The 21757-nt window shown below is 39.5% G+C and overlaps 1 protein-coding gene across 1 annotated transcript in view; it reads left to right on the top strand.

Annotated features, from left to right (window-relative positions):
* The window catches only part of LOC147144846 (SR-related and CTD-associated factor 4-like), a 41848-nt gene extending 20390 nt beyond the window's left edge, over positions 1-21458 (top strand). Inside the window, exons 17-18 of the mRNA XM_086035630.1 lie at positions 19052-19178; positions 20660-21458. Of these exons, the coding sequence (XP_085891756.1) occupies positions 19052-19178; positions 20660-21039 (507 nt within the window). The 3' untranslated portion in view covers positions 21040-21458. The remainder of the gene's footprint in view (positions 1-19051; positions 19179-20659) is intronic.
* Positions 21459-21757: the final 299 nt, after the last annotated feature.

The raw sequence follows: 21757 nt of genomic DNA, 5'->3' as shown, positions 1-21757 counted from the left end.
TATTTGCGCTGACGTCCACTTTAACCACACTAGATGGCAGAGCAGTCTAAAGCATGCTGAAATTGTTGTTCATGATACTGTTATTTGTGCAAATATTTGGCCACTTTCACAGTTTGATTACTCTGTTACATTTTCATGATTGCTGATTCATTTTTTTGAGGACACCCGAGGCACTTCATAGTGATATTGACCCAGTTAATCTTCATCGGATTTTGGTGCTATAAACAGTATCAGTATCTTGCTCAAGGATACGTCGACATAGTCACAATATGCGGGGATCAAACCCACAACCTCTCGGTTGGGAGATGACCACTCTATCACTGAGCCATGCCGCCCCCTTGTAAACTGGTAACAAATGTGTATGAATACCTGTTGGAACTTTGTATGTTACACTTGCAGTTCACCAATGTATAGCCCTAGATAGACCAAAAAGACGCTGGCGAACAGTGACAGACACTTACCCCCTGTGGCGTCCGGCCGGCTGTCGTCACGTCACGCTGAAGGAATACACCGCAACGACAGACAGCGACGCTGACCATTAAAGTACCTTCTGCGCATGCACAAGATGTAATACCCTTCCATACCATCGGCGGTGGTTGTCACCATTTCTCACGGTTAAAAAAAATCCAACGGGAAAGCTGTTGGCCGGGGGCTGATCATAAAAACCTAAACAATGCATTCAGCTATATTCTTCTCTCACGATGAACTCCGCGAAGTAAACCCATCACGTTCTTGACACGGTATTGTGAAGTACTTAAATTGTCAACCCTCGCTCTTGTACTTGTAAGAAGATTAAGGCAGCGGAGGCGCGCTCACTGTTTTTCCGCATTTGTCACTTCTTGTTGGTGTTGCGAGCGCTGATTTGCTAGCTAACAGCCAATCAGAGTGACCAAAGGTCATGACTGGCGACGCCGATTCAACATGCGTAAACGCCCCCAAGACGCTTACAGGCGGGTTATGACACTACGACGGTGGCCACTACACTAAACAGACGGCGCATTCAGACGCCACAACGCTTCACGACCTCCGACGTCGGTTCGGTCTATCAGGGCCTTATGATGCAGCCCTTTAAAAAGATAAAATAGTTAGTAAAGCCACAGTTCTGTTGTAATTTTAACTTTTGCTAATGTGCAACCAATCGATTGTGCCTATTGATTAAGCTTCCAGTGTGCCATAATGCTGTAGTTGGATGCGGACAGAACCATAATGGTATTTCCTCTGGCAGAATTTATGTATTTATTAGTAGGCTTACAGGGTACAATAAGTTAGCTTGTTAGAGTAGTTGTCAACATTCCACTGGCATTTTAGGTCATTATTTTTAGGTAAGTGCTCCAATGATCGGCGTTTATCATTATGAACTTTTGTCATTCCCATATTTTCTTCACCATGCATCCATTTTCTGTATGTTGAATAAAATGGGTGTTAAGAAATGGTGTATGTTGAGGGATGTGATCCTTTCTCTGGTTTCGGTAGTCCTTCCTACTGCTGGTTTGGTTGATTTTATTTTTGACTTGTCAAAGCATCGATATCTACAAACAAACCCAGTAACCTGCACAAGTTGTCACTCAAAACTAAGGCTTGCAAGTCTATGTACGATTTTCAAGTTTTAACAGCACTTGGCAGCAGTATGTAGTGTTTGGGAAAATAAGACAAGTTTCAGACTTTCCAACCTTGGGAGGATTTTAAACAGTCACGTTAGTATGAGGGTTTTTAAAATGTGGGAGCCAAGGGACATTTTTTCAACGGCACCCTCATAATCCTATTGTCAATTAAATGTCACCCCCATGCCACAAGGGATTAAAAAGATATACTTTTTTGAGGGAAAAAATGTCAAAGCTTGGGGTGGATAAAATGTCAAATGTTAGGGTATGAAATTCGTAATAAAAAAAAATAAGGATATGAGAAGCTATGAGATTAGTCCTTTTTGTTTTCAAGAACAAATGTCTTTGTTTTTTTTCAGACAAATCAATATTGGTTTGTCCCCATGTTGACCTTTTTTTTTTTTTTATGCATTATTAACTAAAGTGTCGAAAATAGCTTGAAAAAATCTATTATCTTTTGAATGCTTAACTATCTGACAATTGTTGTAAAACTCCGCTTGTGTCACTCTGTTCAAGTCATGCAGCATTGTTGCCTCAAGGTTGAAAGTACAGATGTTTTTTTTTTTTTTGATCGGCCATAATTTACAAATTCACAAGCCTCAATGTTTCCATATAAACATTTATCTGTGGTGGGCTGCCACAAATGGGTTGTGGCCACCACAAATAGATTTTGTCGCTACCTGGCTGTAAATATATGAATGCGAGTTGAGCGTTTCTGCCACAGTGTTTCCATATTTAGTCAATGCAGTTCCCGTGATTAGGCGCAGTTGCATGCCGGGCGGCGTGGATGACGCGTTTGAAGTAAAAATTTAGCTTCTTCGCCCATTTCGCCAGGGTTTGCAAATGTGAACCTTTTGCGGCGTTGCGAATGTACTTATTACATCACACGTAGCAGGAGCACACGCAGACACACACAGCGTGGTGAAAGAAAAACAATGCGGTCTATAGGACCGAGAGGTTTACAACACAGTCGGCATCCAATACCGGCCAGGACTGAGCCAAAAAGGAGCAGGCTGTTGGTGTATCTGGTGAGTGTATTGACTTGTTTACAGCTAGCTGTTGAAATGTCAAGCTAGATAATATGTAGCAGCAAAGGAAGAACATAGCCACCAGAATGATATGCCATGTTCAAACTTGTTTGTTTTCCTCTCGGAGGAGAAAGAGGAGCCTCTCTTCTTCGGGACATGCGGGACAATGCAATATTTTGTGTTCGATCTGAACCAAGCATCAGTCGTCTTCATTTTTATTCCACAAATGCAATATTAATCAGAATACCGTGCTTGTACTAGTGGGGACACATAGACTACATTCATGCAAACATTTTTGACTTGAAAATGCTTGAATACTATTGTTGATACTTGATAAACAGTACATAAGTATATGCAGTAAATTAAAAACCCATTTTGATATATATCGCTCCATCTTGTGATTGGATCGATGATCATTTTTTAGAGCCTCGTGGATCATGTTGTCTAATAGTAATGTTTCAATGCAGAAAGAACTGGTCAGCCACAAAGGTAAATGCGTTTAGATTCATTTAAGTTTATTAAACTGCTTAGTCAGCTCATGGTCTTAGTTTATTAGTCAGACATGGCTCTAAGACTTTTAAGAACTCGTTTGGGAAGATGTAATCACAGCCGTTTGCGTTCGTGAAGTATTAAAGGCATTTTTTCAGGGCAATGTGAGCGCAGACTTTGATGTTTAGTAAGTTAGTGGGGGTTTTTCCCCCATATTACATTAGCCATTGAACATGATTGGGCATGGGCAACAATGTAAGGTAGAATGCCAATTTGAACAATGCAGTGTTTGGTAACTCGTGCAAGATGTTTTTTTTTTTTTGGGTACTTTTTTTCCCCCCCTGCACAAGTTGATTTTGAAAATACGAGAAATCTGCCCGACAGCGACGATATGTGGATATGCTCGCTTTTTGAAAAGTGATACAATGTAATTTGTTGTAAATAATTTTGTGGACCTCAAAGATACAGTTTGCAAACTACTCAGTTAGTCAGCTCCCTTTTCTATTGAACCAGCAATTAAGTTAAATTACATTTTAATTATTGATAAACATTGCAGCCATGCATGTAATCAGAGCAGCGGACAAGAGTGTATCACAACACAATTCAAAAAAACAACAAAAAAAGCAAGTTTATATGCCAGTCATAATATTACGAAGGTGCGTGCGACCGTGTTTGTGTGTGATTTTCTTAATGTGCGTATGAACCCTATACCCAACCTCTTCTAAATACACAATATGATATTTCAGTATAAGTGGTCCTTTGGCCACACCGATGGATTTTTGTTGCTGTAGCCAGTTTTAAAATGCAAAATTCACACTGTCTCCCAAGTCCGACAGAAGCATGTGTTCTCCAACAATGCGTGAGCTTGGGAAAATTGTCGACAGTCGGCCTGTGACGAGGAGTTTTGTCTTGTTGGCCAAAGTAAACTATGAAGTTGACAACTGCATCAAATCATCGGTGGACTAACGCTTCACCTGTTTTCCCTCGGTCAAGACTGTCGCTGTTGGCACGTTAAAGATTTTGTTTTGGAGGAGCAGAAACCAAATTGGAGAAAAGGTAAGATGACTGCAAGTTGGTAATCCCCCCCCCCCCAAGCGCCCCCGCTCCATCCAACCACTTACTGACAGAAACTGGACTGAACGAAGAAAACGAGCAGAATAGCTCCTTCAAATAACACCTGTGACCTACCAGAAGCTTACGTAAAGTAGGCGATGTTCTTGCCAAGTCTTGCTCTGTACTCTTTATCCAATTCTTGAATATGTGCCATGACTTTAGTTGTAGTTTTTGAGTTACCATTCTATTGGTAAATACACTGGCCTGTACTACAAAATACAATTGTAGTACATTGGAGTTTGTACAAGCCCGCTTTGGTTTCCGTTCTATTTACTCTGCAAACCACCAAGCCATGCAGTCTAACCACACTATGCAAATTTACAGTTGGTGCATTGTATTTGATGTTTAATTCGTGCATGACCGTATTTGTCACTCAAAACACTCAATAACAGAAATCAATTTTGTTCAGTGAAATTAATAGAAATTCTATTCCATTCCAGCCCCATATTGTGCCTCATCTGGTTTTGCGTGCTCTGGCTACCAGGGAGCAGTACACTACAGACGCACACAAAAGTTATGCATCTGACTCAGCTGCACTAATATTAGTTGTTTTTCTCAGAGGATAAGTTAGACCATTGACTTTGACATTTTTTTTATTATTGTGTCATGCATACAATGATATGCCCAGCCCGCATGGGCTTATAAAACACCAAACAATCAGGATGACCCGGCATCAGGACCAAAAACAAGAGGGGAAATTTGCCAGAAACAGTGTCTTGTCTTTTCAAAGCTGTAGACATAAAATTTGCAATTTTAAAAACACCAAAATCAAAAAGCCAATTAATCTTTTTTTTATCTGACGAATAGAGCATAGGGTTATGTCGTTCAGAATTATTGACCAGCAACTCTCTTAGATCATCATGAAGCGTACAATATAAAAGAAAATGAAATTCACTTCCCACATCGTTTAAACCACACTTTTCACATAATCTGTTATCTTCGGGAATATTAGTATAATGACCAGTTTCAATGGCCAGCGGGAGAATACCGGACCTCAACTGAGACACCAAAGATCTTTGACTTATAGAAAAAAAGAGATAAAACATATTGTTCAGGAGTAAACCTTTCCTTAATCTGTTCTAAGTTTGAAACCAGGTTTCTTCAAACTCAAGAAGCTTGTTTTAAACAGAATTAATATTACAACACAGGTCATTCATATAAATACATTTCATAACATCTTCAAAGATTGACAAAAGCTTTTTTGACTAAGGAGACTCCACTTAAATACCTTGCTATACCTTTGTGTATTGTCTGTCTACATGTGTTGCAGCACAGTTTGTATTCAAACGTCCGTTGCTTTAAGTGAAAGACCACCCAAACATATTTTTTCCCAGAATATGTTCTATGCATTCCCACTAGTTGAAATACGGCGTTGTGATTGATATTGCGTTTGTGGAATATAAGTAACGTAGCAAAATACAGCCACTTTTAGCCATCTCAGGCGGCAGCCATTTTGTCACTTTTCTCGACTGAAGATGAGATCGACGTTGCGCAGGGCTCAGATAACGACCAATCACGGCTCATCTGTTTTCTGAAGCTGAGCCATGATTGGTCGTTATGAGCCCTGAGCGACTTTGACGTCATCTTCAGTTGACAGAAGTGACAAAATGGCCGCCCCCTGAGCTAGCTAAAAACGGGTGGATACTTCAAATTCCACAAATGCAGTATTAATGTGAATGCCGTGTTTAGACTCGTGGGCCTGCATAGAACATACTATGGAAAAAAAATACCTTTGGATTAACTTCCACTTTAAATGGGTATAACATGGCAACATTGATACTATTCGCTAGCCCGTCTGTGTTATGGCATTAGGCTGGCACACTTTCCTAAAGCAAAATTTTATTAAACCACTGTGTGTGTTGTTATTTGCTACCACTACTTACTGTTCCTAACTCATATTTTTGCTCACAAGTCGGCGAAGAATCGCAGAAGCGAGCACTCAACACAAAAACCTGTTGGTTGGCTCACTCGTAAGTCGAGATACCATTGTATACTTAAACTTCTTCTTCTTTAGTTGTGTACCGTGCCTCTGTCAACTGAAGGGAGTTTTAGCTGCTACATTGTCCAAATTTGCATCTACTAACTTTTTTTTTCTCACCCTTTTATACATTTTAAAGGGGCAGTTGACCCAAACATACCTTTTTCAAGAATATGTACTATGCAGGCCCACTAGTTGAAACAAGGCATTCTGCTAAATATTGCGTTTGTGGAATAAGCGTTAATCCACCCGTTTTTAGCCATCTCTGGGGCCGGCCATTTTGTCACTTCCTGTCGACTGAAAATGACACAACTACTCAGGGTTTAGGTAACGACCAATCACGACTGACCTGTTTTCTGAAGCTGAGCCATGATTGGTCGTTATCTGAGCCCTGCGCATCTGTGATGTAATTTTCAGTCGACAGAAGTGACAAACTGGCCGCCCCCTGAGAGAGACAAATACGGATGGATTTTGCATCTTAACTCATATTCCACAAATGCAATATTTGTCAGCATGTCGTGTTTCAACTAGAGGGCCTGCATAGAACATATTCTTGAAAACATGTTTGGTTTGACTTCCCTTTAAGAATAAATTAAAAAGTTAAATCACAACCAATCTTAATGTTGATGTGATCCAATCAATTAACAATTGAATTCTTAGTTTTTGTCTACAAATATTTGCCTTCAAGGGTACTTACGTCTGTGTGAATTACATCGCAATCCAATAGTTTATGACATTAGCAAAAGTTAATAGGTGATTTGAGATGTAGAAAAGTCGTTTGGCGGGTGTTGTCAGCAGGCTGTGGAATTTGAAAAATCCTGCATCTGCTATATGGATTCGCGGTGAGATTTCATGGCTTCCTCCTTGGCCGGCTACACCTCTCAACAAGATTACTTGAAAATATCGTGAATTACATCGCCATCCAATAGTTTATGTCCTAAACAAAAGTTAATAGGTGATTTGAGATGTAGAAAAGTCATTTGGCGGGTGTTGTCAGCAGGCTGTGGAATTTGAAAAATCCTGCATCTGCTATCTGGATTCGCGGTGAGATTTCATGGTTCCTCCTTGGCCCAGGCTACACCTCTCAACAAGGTTACGTGGAAATTCGTTGTTTTGGATTCAAACAGGTAATGCACACACGAAAACCCAGAACATTTTTTTTTAAATATCGCTTCTCCTCACTGAGGTCACAGGTGATCTGGAGCCTTTCCCAACAGACTTTGGGCTGGTGTGGGTCAGGGGAGGGAGTGACACCCTATACGGGTTGCCAGCCAAGCGCAAGGCACATATAGACAACCACTCACATTTGTACCAATGCCAAATATCGCCTGTGTTTAACATAACATGGATGGTTTTGGAACATAAAAGGAAGCTGGAATACATGTACAACAAATTGTAGATGTAAGGAACAAAGGAACTGAGTTAGGTGCTTTTCCTTAATAATACCTGTGCAGTGCCCGGGAAGATCCAAGCTGAGAGAGTGGAAGTAAAAAAAAAAAACCCGTCAATTTCAGCCATAGCTTACCTTGCTTGCAAAGAGGAAACCTGATGAGACAAGCACAGGTTGGACATCACAATTGTGTCCCTGTCGCATGAACTGGCATGTCAACCAGCGTGATGTGCTGCTGTCCTGGGCAGCAGAAGCGCAGAAGAGGCTGCTATATAAGGAAGGCACAAAATGTGTGCCCCCCTGTAAGTACAAATCAGCTTTGGTTTCCTTTCTAGTCCAAACATTTGTGGTTGCTTGTATGTATCCATTGCAAAAAGAAAATCTGACAATTCATTTTGACAAGTTATAAATTGCCATTGGCTCCCAGTGGTATCCGTTTTGATCAGAACTATCAATCAATCAATCACATTTTATTTATATAGCACTTTTCATACATAAAAATGCAACTCAAAGTGCTTTAAAACATTCAAAGCAAAACATAGAATTATCTTCAATCAAAAGAAAAGATAAATTATTTAAAAGTTGTTGAAAGCCAAACTAAAAAGGTGTGTCTTGAGCTTCCTCTTAAAAATATCAACAGTCTCTGCAGACCTGACATCCTCTGGCAGGCTATTCCAAAGGTGAGGACCAAAATGGCTGAATGCAGCCTCGCCATGCATTTTGGTCCTCACCCTTGGAATAAATAAAAGGCCGGCGCCAGAGGACCTCAGGATCCGCGAGGGCTGGTATGATAAAAGCAAATCAGATAAATAAGATGGCCCAAGACCATTAACACATTTATAAAGTAATAAAAGTACTTTAAAATCGATCCTGAAACACACAGGGAGCCAATGCAGCAATTTCAAAACTGGCGTAATGTGCTCCCGCCCTCTGGTTCTCGTCAGCACCCGAGCGGCTGAATTCTGCAGTAGTTGCAGTGGTGAAATGCTCTAGGCAACGTGTTCATAAAAAGAGCAAGTATCTTCACTGAAGGCTTTCCTTGCGTAAGCGCAATGTACTTTCTACTTGTCTTGATTGGACCTTCAAGGATCATGTGACGCCGAAACCTTGGTCCAATCCGTGGCGGGTTTTTTTTGTCTGTTTTTAAATCCTATTGATTGAAAACAAAAATCCATGTCTCTTTAAAAATAAATCAATTCATGCACATTTTGATGCACATATTGTTGATTAACCATAAAACCAGGAACAAATCCTTTTAACCCCAAATGGCGTGCGATAATTTGGTTGTTTTCGCTTCCAATTACCCTTTTTAACAAAATCCAAGACCTTCCTATCCTGAGCTAGTCGTGCCTTTCAGGAACTTGTCAGTCTTAAGAAAACTGTACTGTACTCTGCCCCTCCCCCAATGATTCAATCAATGATTTCATTTGAGGAGCAATTTTTTGCAGGTTAATCCCAGAGTTCAAGGGTTTTATTAAATAAAAATCAAGTTTAACGGGAAGGTTGAATGTAGGGCTGCAGCTGTCTAATATTTCAGTATTTGAGTATCCTACTGAAAATTCTATAGAATTATTCTCAACTGAATCATATTTTTTCTGAATACATTTTTTAATTCAACATTTGTCCTTAATTTCAATTTGTGCATAACAAGCTGTATTATCTACAACCATAGAAACATTTTCAGTGGAGCATTAAAGGCCTAATCAGAAGAACTATTTGAGATCTTGATGTAGATGGCTGGTATCTAAACTTTATCATCGTGCCTTTTGCAGTCCACCAAACATTTTTGGGGGGTCCATGGCATATACTAACAAAACATTTGGCACAGCCTGCCGCGCTGAGGGAGGGCTGCGACATCTGTGGGTTTTGATTTAATTTCGATTTAAAAACTGGAGGTGAGTTTGTTGTGCAGCTGCCCGGTTGAATGAACAAAAATACAAAGGAGTACTGTTGAAGAGTCACGGGCGTGTCGATCAAAGAAGGAATGCCCTGCCCGGCCGGTCCAGCTCGTGGGATTAACAAGGAGCTGCGGCTGATGGGATGAGACAAGTCTGGTAAGAGCCGACACGGCATGAAAGTTGATTGACTTCCCAACTAGATGCGCGGGAGAGGTCTCTCTGCTTCAGCCGTTGATATCAAGTGTATGTATGTATTTGCTGGGACGTGTGACTTAAAGCGGAAGTCAAACCAAGCATAATTTTTTCAAGAATATGTATCCAGCAGGTCCACTAGTTGAAACACAGCATTCTGATTAACTTTGCGATTGTGGAATATAAATTAAGTAGCAAAATGCACTTGTTTTTAGCCATCTCTGGGGTTGGCCATTTTGTCTTCTGTCGACTGAAAATGACATCACAACTGCTCACAACGACCAATCACGGCTGACCTGTTCTCTGAATCCGAGCCGTGATTGGTTGTTGTGAGCAGTTGTGATGTCATTTTCAGTCGACAGAAGACAAAATGGCCGTCCCCAGAGATGGCTAAAAACGAGTGGATTAACACTTATTCCACAAACGCAATATTTATCAGAATGCCCTGTTTCAACTAGTGGGCTTGCATTAAACATATTCTTGAAAAAAATATGTTTGCATTGACTTCCGCTTTAACGCGCATTGTCAAAGCCTATAAGATCCCCATTTAACCCTTCTATTATGCTGTAGGCCATGTTGACCCCTTCTAGCGAGTTAAGGGGAAAAAATTCCTATTTTGAAACAAAATTTGTATGAAATGCTGGCTCAAATATTTTTCGATAATGCCCCAAATGTATTTTTTTAATATATTGACCAGCCACAAGGTGCTACCGCGATGTTCAGTAGTCACAAAACTAAAGTATAAAGAAATGCGGTAAATACTGGTACACTGGTCAAGTATGCTATGTCATTTAAAAAAAAAAAATAAAAAATACATTAAAGGGGAAGTCAACCCAAACAGTTTTTTTTCAAGAATATGTTGTATACAGGCCCACTAGTTGAAACACAACATTCTCATTAATATTGCGTTTGTCGAATATGAGTTAAGCAGTAAAATCGACCCGTATTTGTCCATCTCAGGGGGCGGCCATTTTGTGACCTCAGGGCTCAGATAACGGCCAAACATGGCTCAGTTTCAGAAAACATTTGAGCTGTGATTGGTCATTACCTGAGCAACTGTGGTGTCATTTTCAGTTGACAGAAGTGACAAAATGGAAAGCCCCACAGATGTCTAAAAATGAAGGAATTAACTCTTGTTCCACAAACGCAATATTTATCCGAATGCCTTGTTTCAACTAGTGGGCCTGCATAGAACATATACTTGAAAAATATGTTTGGGTTGACTTCCCTTTAATGCATTTTTTTAATGGTAAAGCATGCTTGACCATTGCACATTAAAGTAAGGAATAAGAGTGGGGGGGTTAAGATGGTTGGGGGAACCAAATCTGAAATCTGAATCTGAAATTTTCGCACAAATGTGGCTTTCAATTAATTTCTAAATTTACATTTTGTGTGTGATTTCTGTGTAGGTGAAATTTAACACCCCCCCCCCCCCCCCCCACACACACACACACGGTAACTGTGGAGCACATCTTGTGCCTCATAATCTCATAAATGAACAGATATAATGCTTCAGGAGGAAGACATTTGTTTCCAACAATGATTCATATATATGTAATTGACTGATAAACACGTGTTATCAGTTTCAATCAATATGAGCAGTGTTTACATACTTTTTGTTTACTTGATTTTATGACAAACTTTAAATATTTTGAAATTAAAAAGATCACCTTTATGCCCCTTTTAGATGGCGACATCTAATGATTGGACTGCAAAACATATCACCGTACTATTTATTCACATTGAATCTTCATCATTTTGATCATTAGGCTGGATTGTCTCTCTTGCTGAAATGTTCGAGAAGCGCGAGGGGGTGACATGCATGTTTTATTCATTGAACTTCAGTGGTCTTATTGCAATTCCACTGTGTGAGGGCGTGTATGTTCAGAGGACAATTGTGTGTCAACCCACCCCACACAGATGAAGTCAGCTTGCAATGAGAGATCTCTGCCTCCAAGCATGAAACCTCTTTAAGTGATGTCACCGCTGGCTTTTAGAGATGGTCTGAAAAAAGTAATGTATAACCCGTTTAAGAGTAGCACTGGAAATGATCACAAATTCAGATAAATTACTATTTGTGTAATGTTAAGACGATAATATTTGAAAATTAAATATAGTTATAAAACTCATGCAAATAAAGTGTTAGCTATCAAATACTTGAAAATGATTTCACATGACACCGGTAAACAACACGTTTTTATCTGAGATTTCTTTGTGTCCCAAAACGTATGTTTGACACTGATTTCAGAAATATCTTTGTTTTCTATCACATCTGGTTTTTGAGATCTTTTCACATTTTTTCTTTAAGTTTGACCTCTCAAAGCTTGTGCAAGACAGATTTTACCATGCTTTGTAATTTATAGCTTTGATATTTCAGAAAAAAAATCCACCTGTTGCTAAAGCTAACCCTTAATTAATACATATTACTTAATATACTACTATTATATATATTATATAATTGTTGGCATATTTATTATTGTTAACAACCTGATGTGCGACAGAAAAAACGAGGACAGATTCGGAATTGGCACAAATAAGTCATCCAGAAAGGTTTACTTGCATTGCTGATGAAAAAAAAAAAAGTTGACCATTGTTAATACAGTAGATGTGTGTACAAGAGTCTTAGAGTACTCGAGGACTATTTAACCCAGGGGTGGGCCTCAAGGGCTGGTATGTCTTCTGTCACCCTGCTGCAACCCACCTGATTCAATGATGGATCGTTATCCATCTTATGCAGAACTTGCTGATGATATGATCATTTGAACCGGGTGTGTTGCAGCCGGGAGAGATGGAAAACGGGCAGGAACGCCTTAGTGGTGTGTGTTGAAATCACAAAAACTTGTCTTTAGTTCTCATTTTTCATCTACAGTAAATTATGTGAACATTTTAATTGTGTGGTTTTCCGATCTCGGGAGATTGAATCATTTAAGAGACCTTGTTGAAAAAGTGACAAATCCAAGAACGGCCACAGCAAAAATGCGACTTCTGTCTTTTGACAGTTGAATAATGCGATAATCATAGAGCTAGAGATGCAAGCTCATGTAATGCAACATTGCTGACCTGGTATCAGTTAAAAATGGCAGCAGCAAAAGTAAAGCTGGGTTTCCACATTGAGAAACCCTGGAACCTTCCATCTGTCCATTTTTTGGTGGCACGTATCCTCGTTATTGTCGCAGGTGAGCTGGAGCCCACACCAGCTCACTCTTGGCAAGTGACGGAGTACACCCTGAACTGTTTGCCAGCCAATCACAGGCCACATACAAACATGTGAACCCTCACATGCACACCTATGGACAATTTGGAGTCTTCAAGAGGCACGTTTTTGGAATGTGTGTGCCAGCTGGAGTACTCTGCGAAAACCCATGTAAGCCCAACAAGAGCATGCGAATTCCATAGAGGAATGCTGGAGCCCAGATTCAAACCCGCAACTACACAACTGTCAGGCACATGCGCTAACCACTGGGCAACTACATTTAGACAAATACTCTAATTCCTGTCGTTCAAACGGGCTGGTTCTCCAAATTTCCAAGTTGTTGGGTAAAATTTCTTTGGTCGAAATGCATGACGGATGTACGTACTCAGTAAAGCGAGCTGTGCAAGTTTTCATGTGAGGAGACTCACCTCCCGAGAACAATCTATGTCAGGGGTAGGCAACGTCAATAATAGAGGGGTCACAATTTTTCATCAGTGCTACTTAATCCGTCTTTGGTTTGCTGTCCATCTTTCGTCTATTTTTCGTGGCGAGGCTTCGATGGCCCTGGCGAACGCGGCGAGGAACAATAGTGAGTTGTCGTTGATTTGTTGTTGCTTGGGGGACAAATGTGAGTGAGGGACCAGGCTGTGAACAGGCTTTAATGGCACAGTGAGTCACTCTTTCTGTTCAAATATTGGCCGCGGGGATGGGGTGAGGGGGCTGCTATTTAAAGGGGAAAGTCAACCCAAACATATTTTTTTAAAGAATATGTTCTATGCAAGCCCACTAGTTGAAACAAGGCATTCTGATAAATATTGCGTTTGTGGAATTAGAGTTAATCCACCCGTTTTAAGCCATCTTGGGGAGTGGCCATTTTGTCACTTATGTTGACTGAAAATGACATCATAACAGCTCAGGTAGCAAACAATCACGGCTCACCTGTTTTCTAAAGCCGAGCCATGATTGGTCGTTATCGGAGCTCTGAGCATTTATGATGTCATGTTCAGTCGACAGAAGTGACAAAATGGCCGCCCCCTGAGATGGCTAAAAAGGGGTGTATTTTGCTGCTTAACTTATATTCCACACGCAATATTAATCAAAATGCCGTGTTTCAACTAGTGGGCCTGCATAGAACATCTTGTCGAAAAAAAGTATGTTTGGGTTGATTTCCGCTTTAGCAGTCAGAATCGCTGACGGAAGCCCATTTAAATTCAGAGGTGTACCGGCCTATAGGCGGGTGCGGGTACGATCCTGAGATATATTATATATATATATTTCAAAAACATGCATGGTAAGTTGATTGGACACTCTAAATTGCCCCTAGGTGTGATTGTGAGTGTGGTTGTTTGTTTGTCTCTCTGTGCCCTGCGATTGGCTGGCAACCAATTCAGGGTGTCCCCCGCCTACTGCCCGAAGACAGCTTGGATAGGCTCCAGCACGCCCGCGACCCTTGTGAGGATAAGCGGTACAGATAATGGATGGCTGTGTATATAATATATATATATATATATATATATATATATATATATGTATGTATGTATGTATGTATGTGTGTGTATCTATATGTATCTATGTATGTATATGTGTATGTATATATATGCATGTATATATATGTGTGTGTATATATATATATATATATGTATGTTATGTGTATATATGTAGATATATACATATATATGTGTGTATATATACATATATATGTGTGTATATATACATATATATGTGTGTGTATATATACATATATATGTGTGTGTATATATACATATATACGTGTGTGTGTGTATATATACATATATATACGTGTGTATATATATATATATATACATATATATGTGTGTATATATATATACATATATATGTGTGTGTATATATATACATATATATGTGTGTATATATACATATATATGTATGTGTGTGTATATATATATACATATATATATATATACTGTATGTAGATATGTATATATACTGTACAATACAATACAAAACAGTTTTATTTATATAGCGCATTTCACAACAGCGAGAGCTGTAACAAAGCACTTTACAAACAATACAATAAAACAAAAGGCTGTGTATATATATATATATATACTATATATATATATACTATATATATGTATATATATATATACTATATATATATACATACTATATATATATATACTATATATATATATACTGTATATATAGTATATATATACTATATATATATACTATATATATATATGTATATACTATATATATATGTATGTGTATATGAGAGAGGGGGTAAGGAATTTTTTTTTTTTTTTAATGCTTTTGTGATGCCTAATATAGAACTTAGTGTGACGTAGGAAAGTGGTACACACGTTTTTATCCTGATTATGACTGTAGCAACAAGTTGTTTAGTTCTGGGTCCTTGTAGCTCCAGTCAGATCTCGTTGACGCTTCAGACCTGACCCCCAAAGGTTCACGGCCTTTTCAAAATCGTGGAGCTAAATGTAGACAATCCTCCCCATAGTCTAAACACACCATGTTCCTCCAAACATTTCTAGCCCCAGGCTATAGGAAAGAGCTACTGTGAACCTTTGTGAAAAGTGGTAAATTGGGACTGAGCCCTGCCATGAATCGTGAAAAAAGACATAGAGCCCCATCCCTGGCCCCACAAGGGTTTGTAATTGTACATGGATGCCACAAGATGGCGGTAAAGGACTAGTCTTGTTTAATGAAGTTCATCAGCGCAGTTTGAATAGTTTACATGGCACAAACATGCCAACAGATGGCGCTGGCTGTGGTCTGAGCAGAAAACTGCGAATAGGTGAGTTTTTCAGCACATAATGGCTGACAGGTTCAAAGCTTAAGCAAAAACTGATATGTAATTCATGATAGACTTCAGATCAGTGAGTTTTTCATCTGGTAAATGTGTTTAAATTGCACCTAAGCAGTGGCATGCAAGGCACAGTGGATGCCAGGGACGTGCGCATGATTATAGTGTCCCCTAAAATAAAGAGGGACGGAGTGGGCAGGCTGTGGAGGAAAGATTTAGAATGTTACTTTCAATATATAGCTGCAATCTATTATGATGTATCACCCCATCTTTAATACGGATTCCCCATGAAAATTGCAGGGGAAACAGCGGAGGCACTGTGCAGAAGGAAGATTTTCAGTTTGACATGCGTCTGGTGTATTGCCCAGTTAGAGACATTTTAATGGCCATTGAAAATTTTCCAACAACAGCAATGCTGTGGCTGCACCCTCCAAAACATGCATGCCAGGGTCCCGTCGCTCCCTCCTTTGCACGCCACCACACAAGAGGAAAACTGATTGTACTTTGTAAAGTGAGAATTGTTTCGTCTTCATGTAAAGAGATGTGAATGGCATAAACCATGACCTGCACATTTGTCATCGGGTTTTTATCATTTTTACAGTGGTTAACTCATCCAACTCATGTGAATATACGTATTGGATATACGGTGTGTGTGTGTATATAATATATATATATATATATATATATACACACACAATTAACATGTTCCAATCAGATAAATTGAAGGCTGGAAATGCTGCTTTTAATATTCCTGGACCTATGGACTGTACAACCGCAGAATTATATATTGTATGTTTCAAACACCATTGTTCTCCAAACGTTTATAATTCTAAAGTTAAGTCTGCCAAAGGTAATAAAAGATCAAAAGCATAATGTACACTGAAAACTGAGCTGCATTTATTCTTCATGTCAGAAGGTTAAATGGACGTGGGGCCGGGATGTCCATGTTTTCACTAACAAGTTCATTTTATATATTTTTTGATCAGGAAAATAAAAACTGTTGTCATTTTCTATTTTATCAACACATTTGGGAGAAATAAGGAAATAAGTGATTGCATGAATAACGCCTCTTGTTAATGAGGAGAATGGCCGCGCCCAATACCGTTCTATCCTTGTCGGAGTCACTGGAGGAACCGATTACAAACTGTCCATTGGAAATCATTGTACTTTCATTCCTTTGTAACGTCCAAAACGGTGATTAATTGGTACCAAAATTCATGTGGACATCCTTCCTATTCACTACTTCAACATATCAAAAGGATTAACCTCTCCGTTGACTTGTTTGCGAATGAGGAAATGTGGAAGTGAGCAGAGCTACCTAGATTTATGCTGGGACGAGCGGACACTGCTTCTTTGCTTACCCCCCGAAAAAAACACTGCTTCTTTGCTGATCACAGTTAGGACGAGCGAGGCAATTCAAGATCCATGCTTGCCTGATTGCTTGCCCACTGCTCATCACCGTCTGCCTCCCGAGTGTTGACACAAGTTTAGAGTCGCTAACTGTCGAGGTTCGTGTGCGCATTCATGTTCTTGTCCGCTTCAGCCTGTGTAAGTGAAGAATTGATCGCCACAGTATTTTTGATTTTGTGGAGGTGATCATGATGAGATCACGTTTTATGTCAATAAATCCAAACTATTGTGCAGAACACTTTTATACTTTCACAGGTTGAAGTGGACAAGAGTAGTAATGTGCATTTGCATTTTGGTGGCTATCGCTCGCCGTTTTAGACAACAGAACTGACTAAGCGAGCAGTATTACCACGCTTGGCTCCCTCCCGTGACGTAGACCGCTGAGACCGAAAAAATAACAAGCCCAGCCCCAAAAAGCGGCAGGGCAATTTGTCGTAAATCTAATCACAAAAAAAGCCCTTAAATCACTACAGAGTCATTTAAGGGGGGAATTTTAGTACAGATGTCATTTTTACATGCAAACCTATTATATAAGAGCCAATGTTAAGCTTATCCAAGTGTCACTTTACCCTCCCACGCACACTTTGGAATTGTAACTGTTGTTAACTTCAGCTCATTGAACATCTAACAAGTGCCTTATCATTTTCTTTGCATTGTTGTGATTTTTTTTTTGTGATACTACTCCAGAAAGGTACTGTTGAGGGCTAAGAGGGAAGTGTTGTCATAACCGTAGAATCAGAAATCGAACCAAATGTGACGTAAGAAAGCGGCAGAGCTGACTGCTCAGTACAAGATCAAGTTTCAGGGACATTGGCGCTCGCAGTTCCTGAAACGAAAAGTTTCCAGTCGGCTAACTTCAGGGCTGGAAACCCCATCGTGAATGTTCCCAGACCTCTATAAAGTACTACTTTGAGACAATACCTGTGGACCTGTGGTCCAAACGCAACATGGTCCTCCAAAATTTCCTTAGTTCCAGGGTTGAGTTGGTCAAGGATAACAGAAGAAGAAAAGCAGAAGAGTGTCTTCCTGTGACCAGACTCTCCTGCCAAGAACAAACGGCCATCTTTCCCTGTTTAGTTTTCATGTTTGTTCTTTTAGCACCTTACCTTGGATAGCTTCTTTTGAAATTTAAAAAAAAAAAAAGTTTGGTACTTTTTAATCTGGTATACCAATATTTACATTAAGATAACGGCAGTATTCTGTTGTGTTATGTTAATTTAGCTCAAACTAGTAAATTTGACAAAGACTCAAATTCTGTTGTATTAAACTTTATTTAATTTGAATTAATTTAAAAAACATTGAATTATTTTATTTAGTATTATAATTAATTAGTAACTGTAGTATTATGTCGTTACATTACTATTGCTTAAATTAGTACATTTGACAGACTCAAATTCTGTTGTATTAAACTAATTTGAATTATTTAAAAAATCATTGAATTATTTTATTTACGATCATAATTAATTAGTATCAAATTTGATCATCTTTATTGGTTAATCACAAATTAAATATAATCAGTATTTTATGATCAAATCACAAATTAATACAGATTAATAAGATTAAATGGTATTTTACTAATTAAAATTTGTCTTATTTACACATGAAGTGAAGTTCTTTTAAAAAAAATCATTAGATTAATTTACCTCCTTAAATAGGCCTATTTGATTATTTTTTGTAAATGAATTGTGAAACAATCAACCTTACACAAAAATGTAGAATATATATCAAACTATCGTTGATTTTTCATTAAATGACACTGAATGACCTTATTAAAATAAACTACACTTATTTTATTTTTTTATTTATCTCGTACAAATGCCATGTCCCATCTGTCCGTTTTTCAAGCACAAAAGTGTCCCTCGATTGCACCCGTGTCTGAAAAAGTTCCGTTACACTGTCCTCCGCATTTTTGTTGCTGTGCAAGGCTTGAAATTGCGCTTGTGTGTCTTGCAGGTTCCTGGCATCCAACAGGTAGCGCCCATTGGAAGCCCGCCTCCATTCCTGCCCCCGGGCATGCTGTCTCCTGTAGGAGGCTTGATGCTGTTCCCACCAGAGTTGAAGCCTGACGCCACTGCAGCAGGTAGGACACTCACAAAGACCAAGGGTCACACACTGCCGGCGGGCCACTTGCGGCCCGCCACCTGTTTTTCAGTGACCCGCAACTTGTACAAAAATTAACGGCCATATGTGCATTGAAAAAAGGGGAAGATGTATAGATATCCTTTTTTTTTTTTACTCATAAATTCTTAAATGACTGGGGAAATACAGCCAAAATATATTTTCCACGAAAAACACGAAAACTATGTGCTCGTCCCCAATAAGCTGCCAGTCTTTTTATTTAAAAAAAAAAAATTTAATCAACAATATATTATATGTGTCCACGAGTCTAAACTTGGGTTTCTGATTAACACTAGATTTGTGGAATAAGAATTACCGGTAATTCATCAAAAGTCATTCATCTCAGGGCGCTGCCAAATTGGACGATATCGCCCTCTGCTGTCAACCAAAATTAACAATGCTACTACTGTCAAGCTTATGTTGCATGTTGACATGATGGTTTGAACAAGCATCATGTCATTAACCTGTAGTGAATGTAGTTACAGCACTCAAGGTGGTGCACTAATCTGTTTTCTGGGTTTGGTCATGAGACATTTGCAACGCAAGGGCAAGCGCAGTTGTGATGCTAATTTTGGTCGACAGCAGAGGGCGATATTGCCCAACATCATGGACCCCTGAGATGGAGGAAAATTGATGAATAATTCATCAATAAATTAATTGTCATTCCATTAACGCAATATTAATCGGAACACCATGTTTAGACTTGTGGGGGGTACATGCAGCATATCCTTTAACGCTTTTTTTTTTTTAAAATTGGAGCTTAGAAATGTATGGTCGGCTAATATTGGCAGCCAGCGTGCATGCGGTTGACGCTGCGGGCACGTGTACGCTAGTATCGATTTCATGACATACTAATAGCGTATCCGGATACGGCATATAAGTATTGATACTTTTCAAAGTATCGACACAACACTAGTTTTAGGGCAATGCACATTAATCAAAAGGCATCCGTGTAAGTAACTTTAACTGTCACTTTTCGTCTAACCTCCCTCCATCCCACTCCTCCTCCTCCGTGCGTAAATGCTTACGTAAACTGCTCACCGAGATGGAGAAGAAAAAAATTAATAAAAGGCAGTTAACTTCAAAGAGACTGCTCATTTACTCAACTCTACAAGCATTTTATCATCTTGTGCCTTGCTAACTGTAGAAGTCCACTCAAAAGGAAAAGAAGAGCTCATTACAGGTGACGGGACATATTGGTGGTTATTCAAACCATGACTTTTTAAAACCTCGGTACATCGTCAAACCGGTAATTGCCCCAATGCCTACTTTCAACATTTTACCATTCCCTTGTGCCCTTTGATGCAGCTGCACTTAATTTTATCATTAAAATATGCAATGTCAACCCACTAACAAAACATGCCGCAAATAGCCCCTGATCCGAAATTTGGACACCACTCCTACTGACTCTAAAATCTCCAAATTGATATCTTTTCCGTGCAGCTGTCAAATCTCCAACGGAATTGATGCCCAACCGCGAAGGAGACAAGCCCTCCAACCGCCAACTTGGCTCTCCTGCCGCCCCTGTCATCAACCTGCAGACCCCTCCGCCGGGACTCCCTCCAATGCATCATCCTCATCCTCCTCACCTGCCCCCCTTCCACTCGCCCCCTCACGCGCCACGCCCCATGTTGCCAGCAGGACCCGCGTTCCCTCCGGAAAGGTTCCGGATGGCTTTGCCCTTCCCCCCTCGCGGCCCAATGCTCCACCGCCCCCCTTTTATGCAGCCAGAGGGCATGATGGTGGGGCGAACGGGGCCGCCTTTCAGAGGGAGACAGGGCTTCGCAGGCTCGGCCCCCCGCCTCTCCAGGGGGGCCTGGTGATAAACCTTTTGTTGTCATCTCATCAAAACAAAAAGAACAACAATTAAGACCATCCTGGCTGTAAATACTGTACATGCTTGCCACCCTTTGCTATCTTTTTGTATATTTGAAGGAAAATTAATCTAGTTTAAGTGTTAAGGTACAGAAAAAAAGAGAGCTTTATTGACAATACTTACCTTTTGATGCAAAAAGATAAAAACTGTTCTGTTGTTGTGGCACCCTCCAGTGGCAGAACAACTGCCATGATCAACCAGAGTCATGGGGGTATCATTATGTGATGTAAATAAAAAGAAAAATAATGATACATTACATTTAATCTGCTGGTTTTCATTTTGTTATAGTAAATCAAATGAATTTCAATGGGCTTGATATTAGGGGGTATCATTATGTGATGTAAATAAAAAAATAATGATACATTACATTTAATCTGCTGGTTTTCATTTTGTTATAGTAAATCAAATGAATTTTAATGGACTTGATATTATTGCTAACCGGAGTGATATAAGTCAAATAAAATTGAGCTAATAGTGGTCCCAGTTCTGAAATAGTTTGACTAGAGTAGTATTTTTTTGTGTACATATTTTGCGAAGTCAGCAACAATTATTCTCCATGTGAGTAGACTTTGCCTCACAATACAAAGCTAAATTAATTTGTCAGCACGAGTGATCAAAGTTAACACCGAGGACCTATTAGCTTTAGAGAGAAATTAGAAATTCCG

Source organism: Filicampus tigris, chromosome 7 (assembly GCF_054856515.1).
Source record: "Filicampus tigris isolate MCC_2025a chromosome 7, RoL_Ftig_1.0, whole genome shotgun sequence".
Taxonomy (NCBI): Eukaryota; Metazoa; Chordata; class Actinopteri; order Syngnathiformes; family Syngnathidae; genus Filicampus; species Filicampus tigris.
This window is presented reverse-complemented; position numbering and strand designations above follow the sequence as displayed.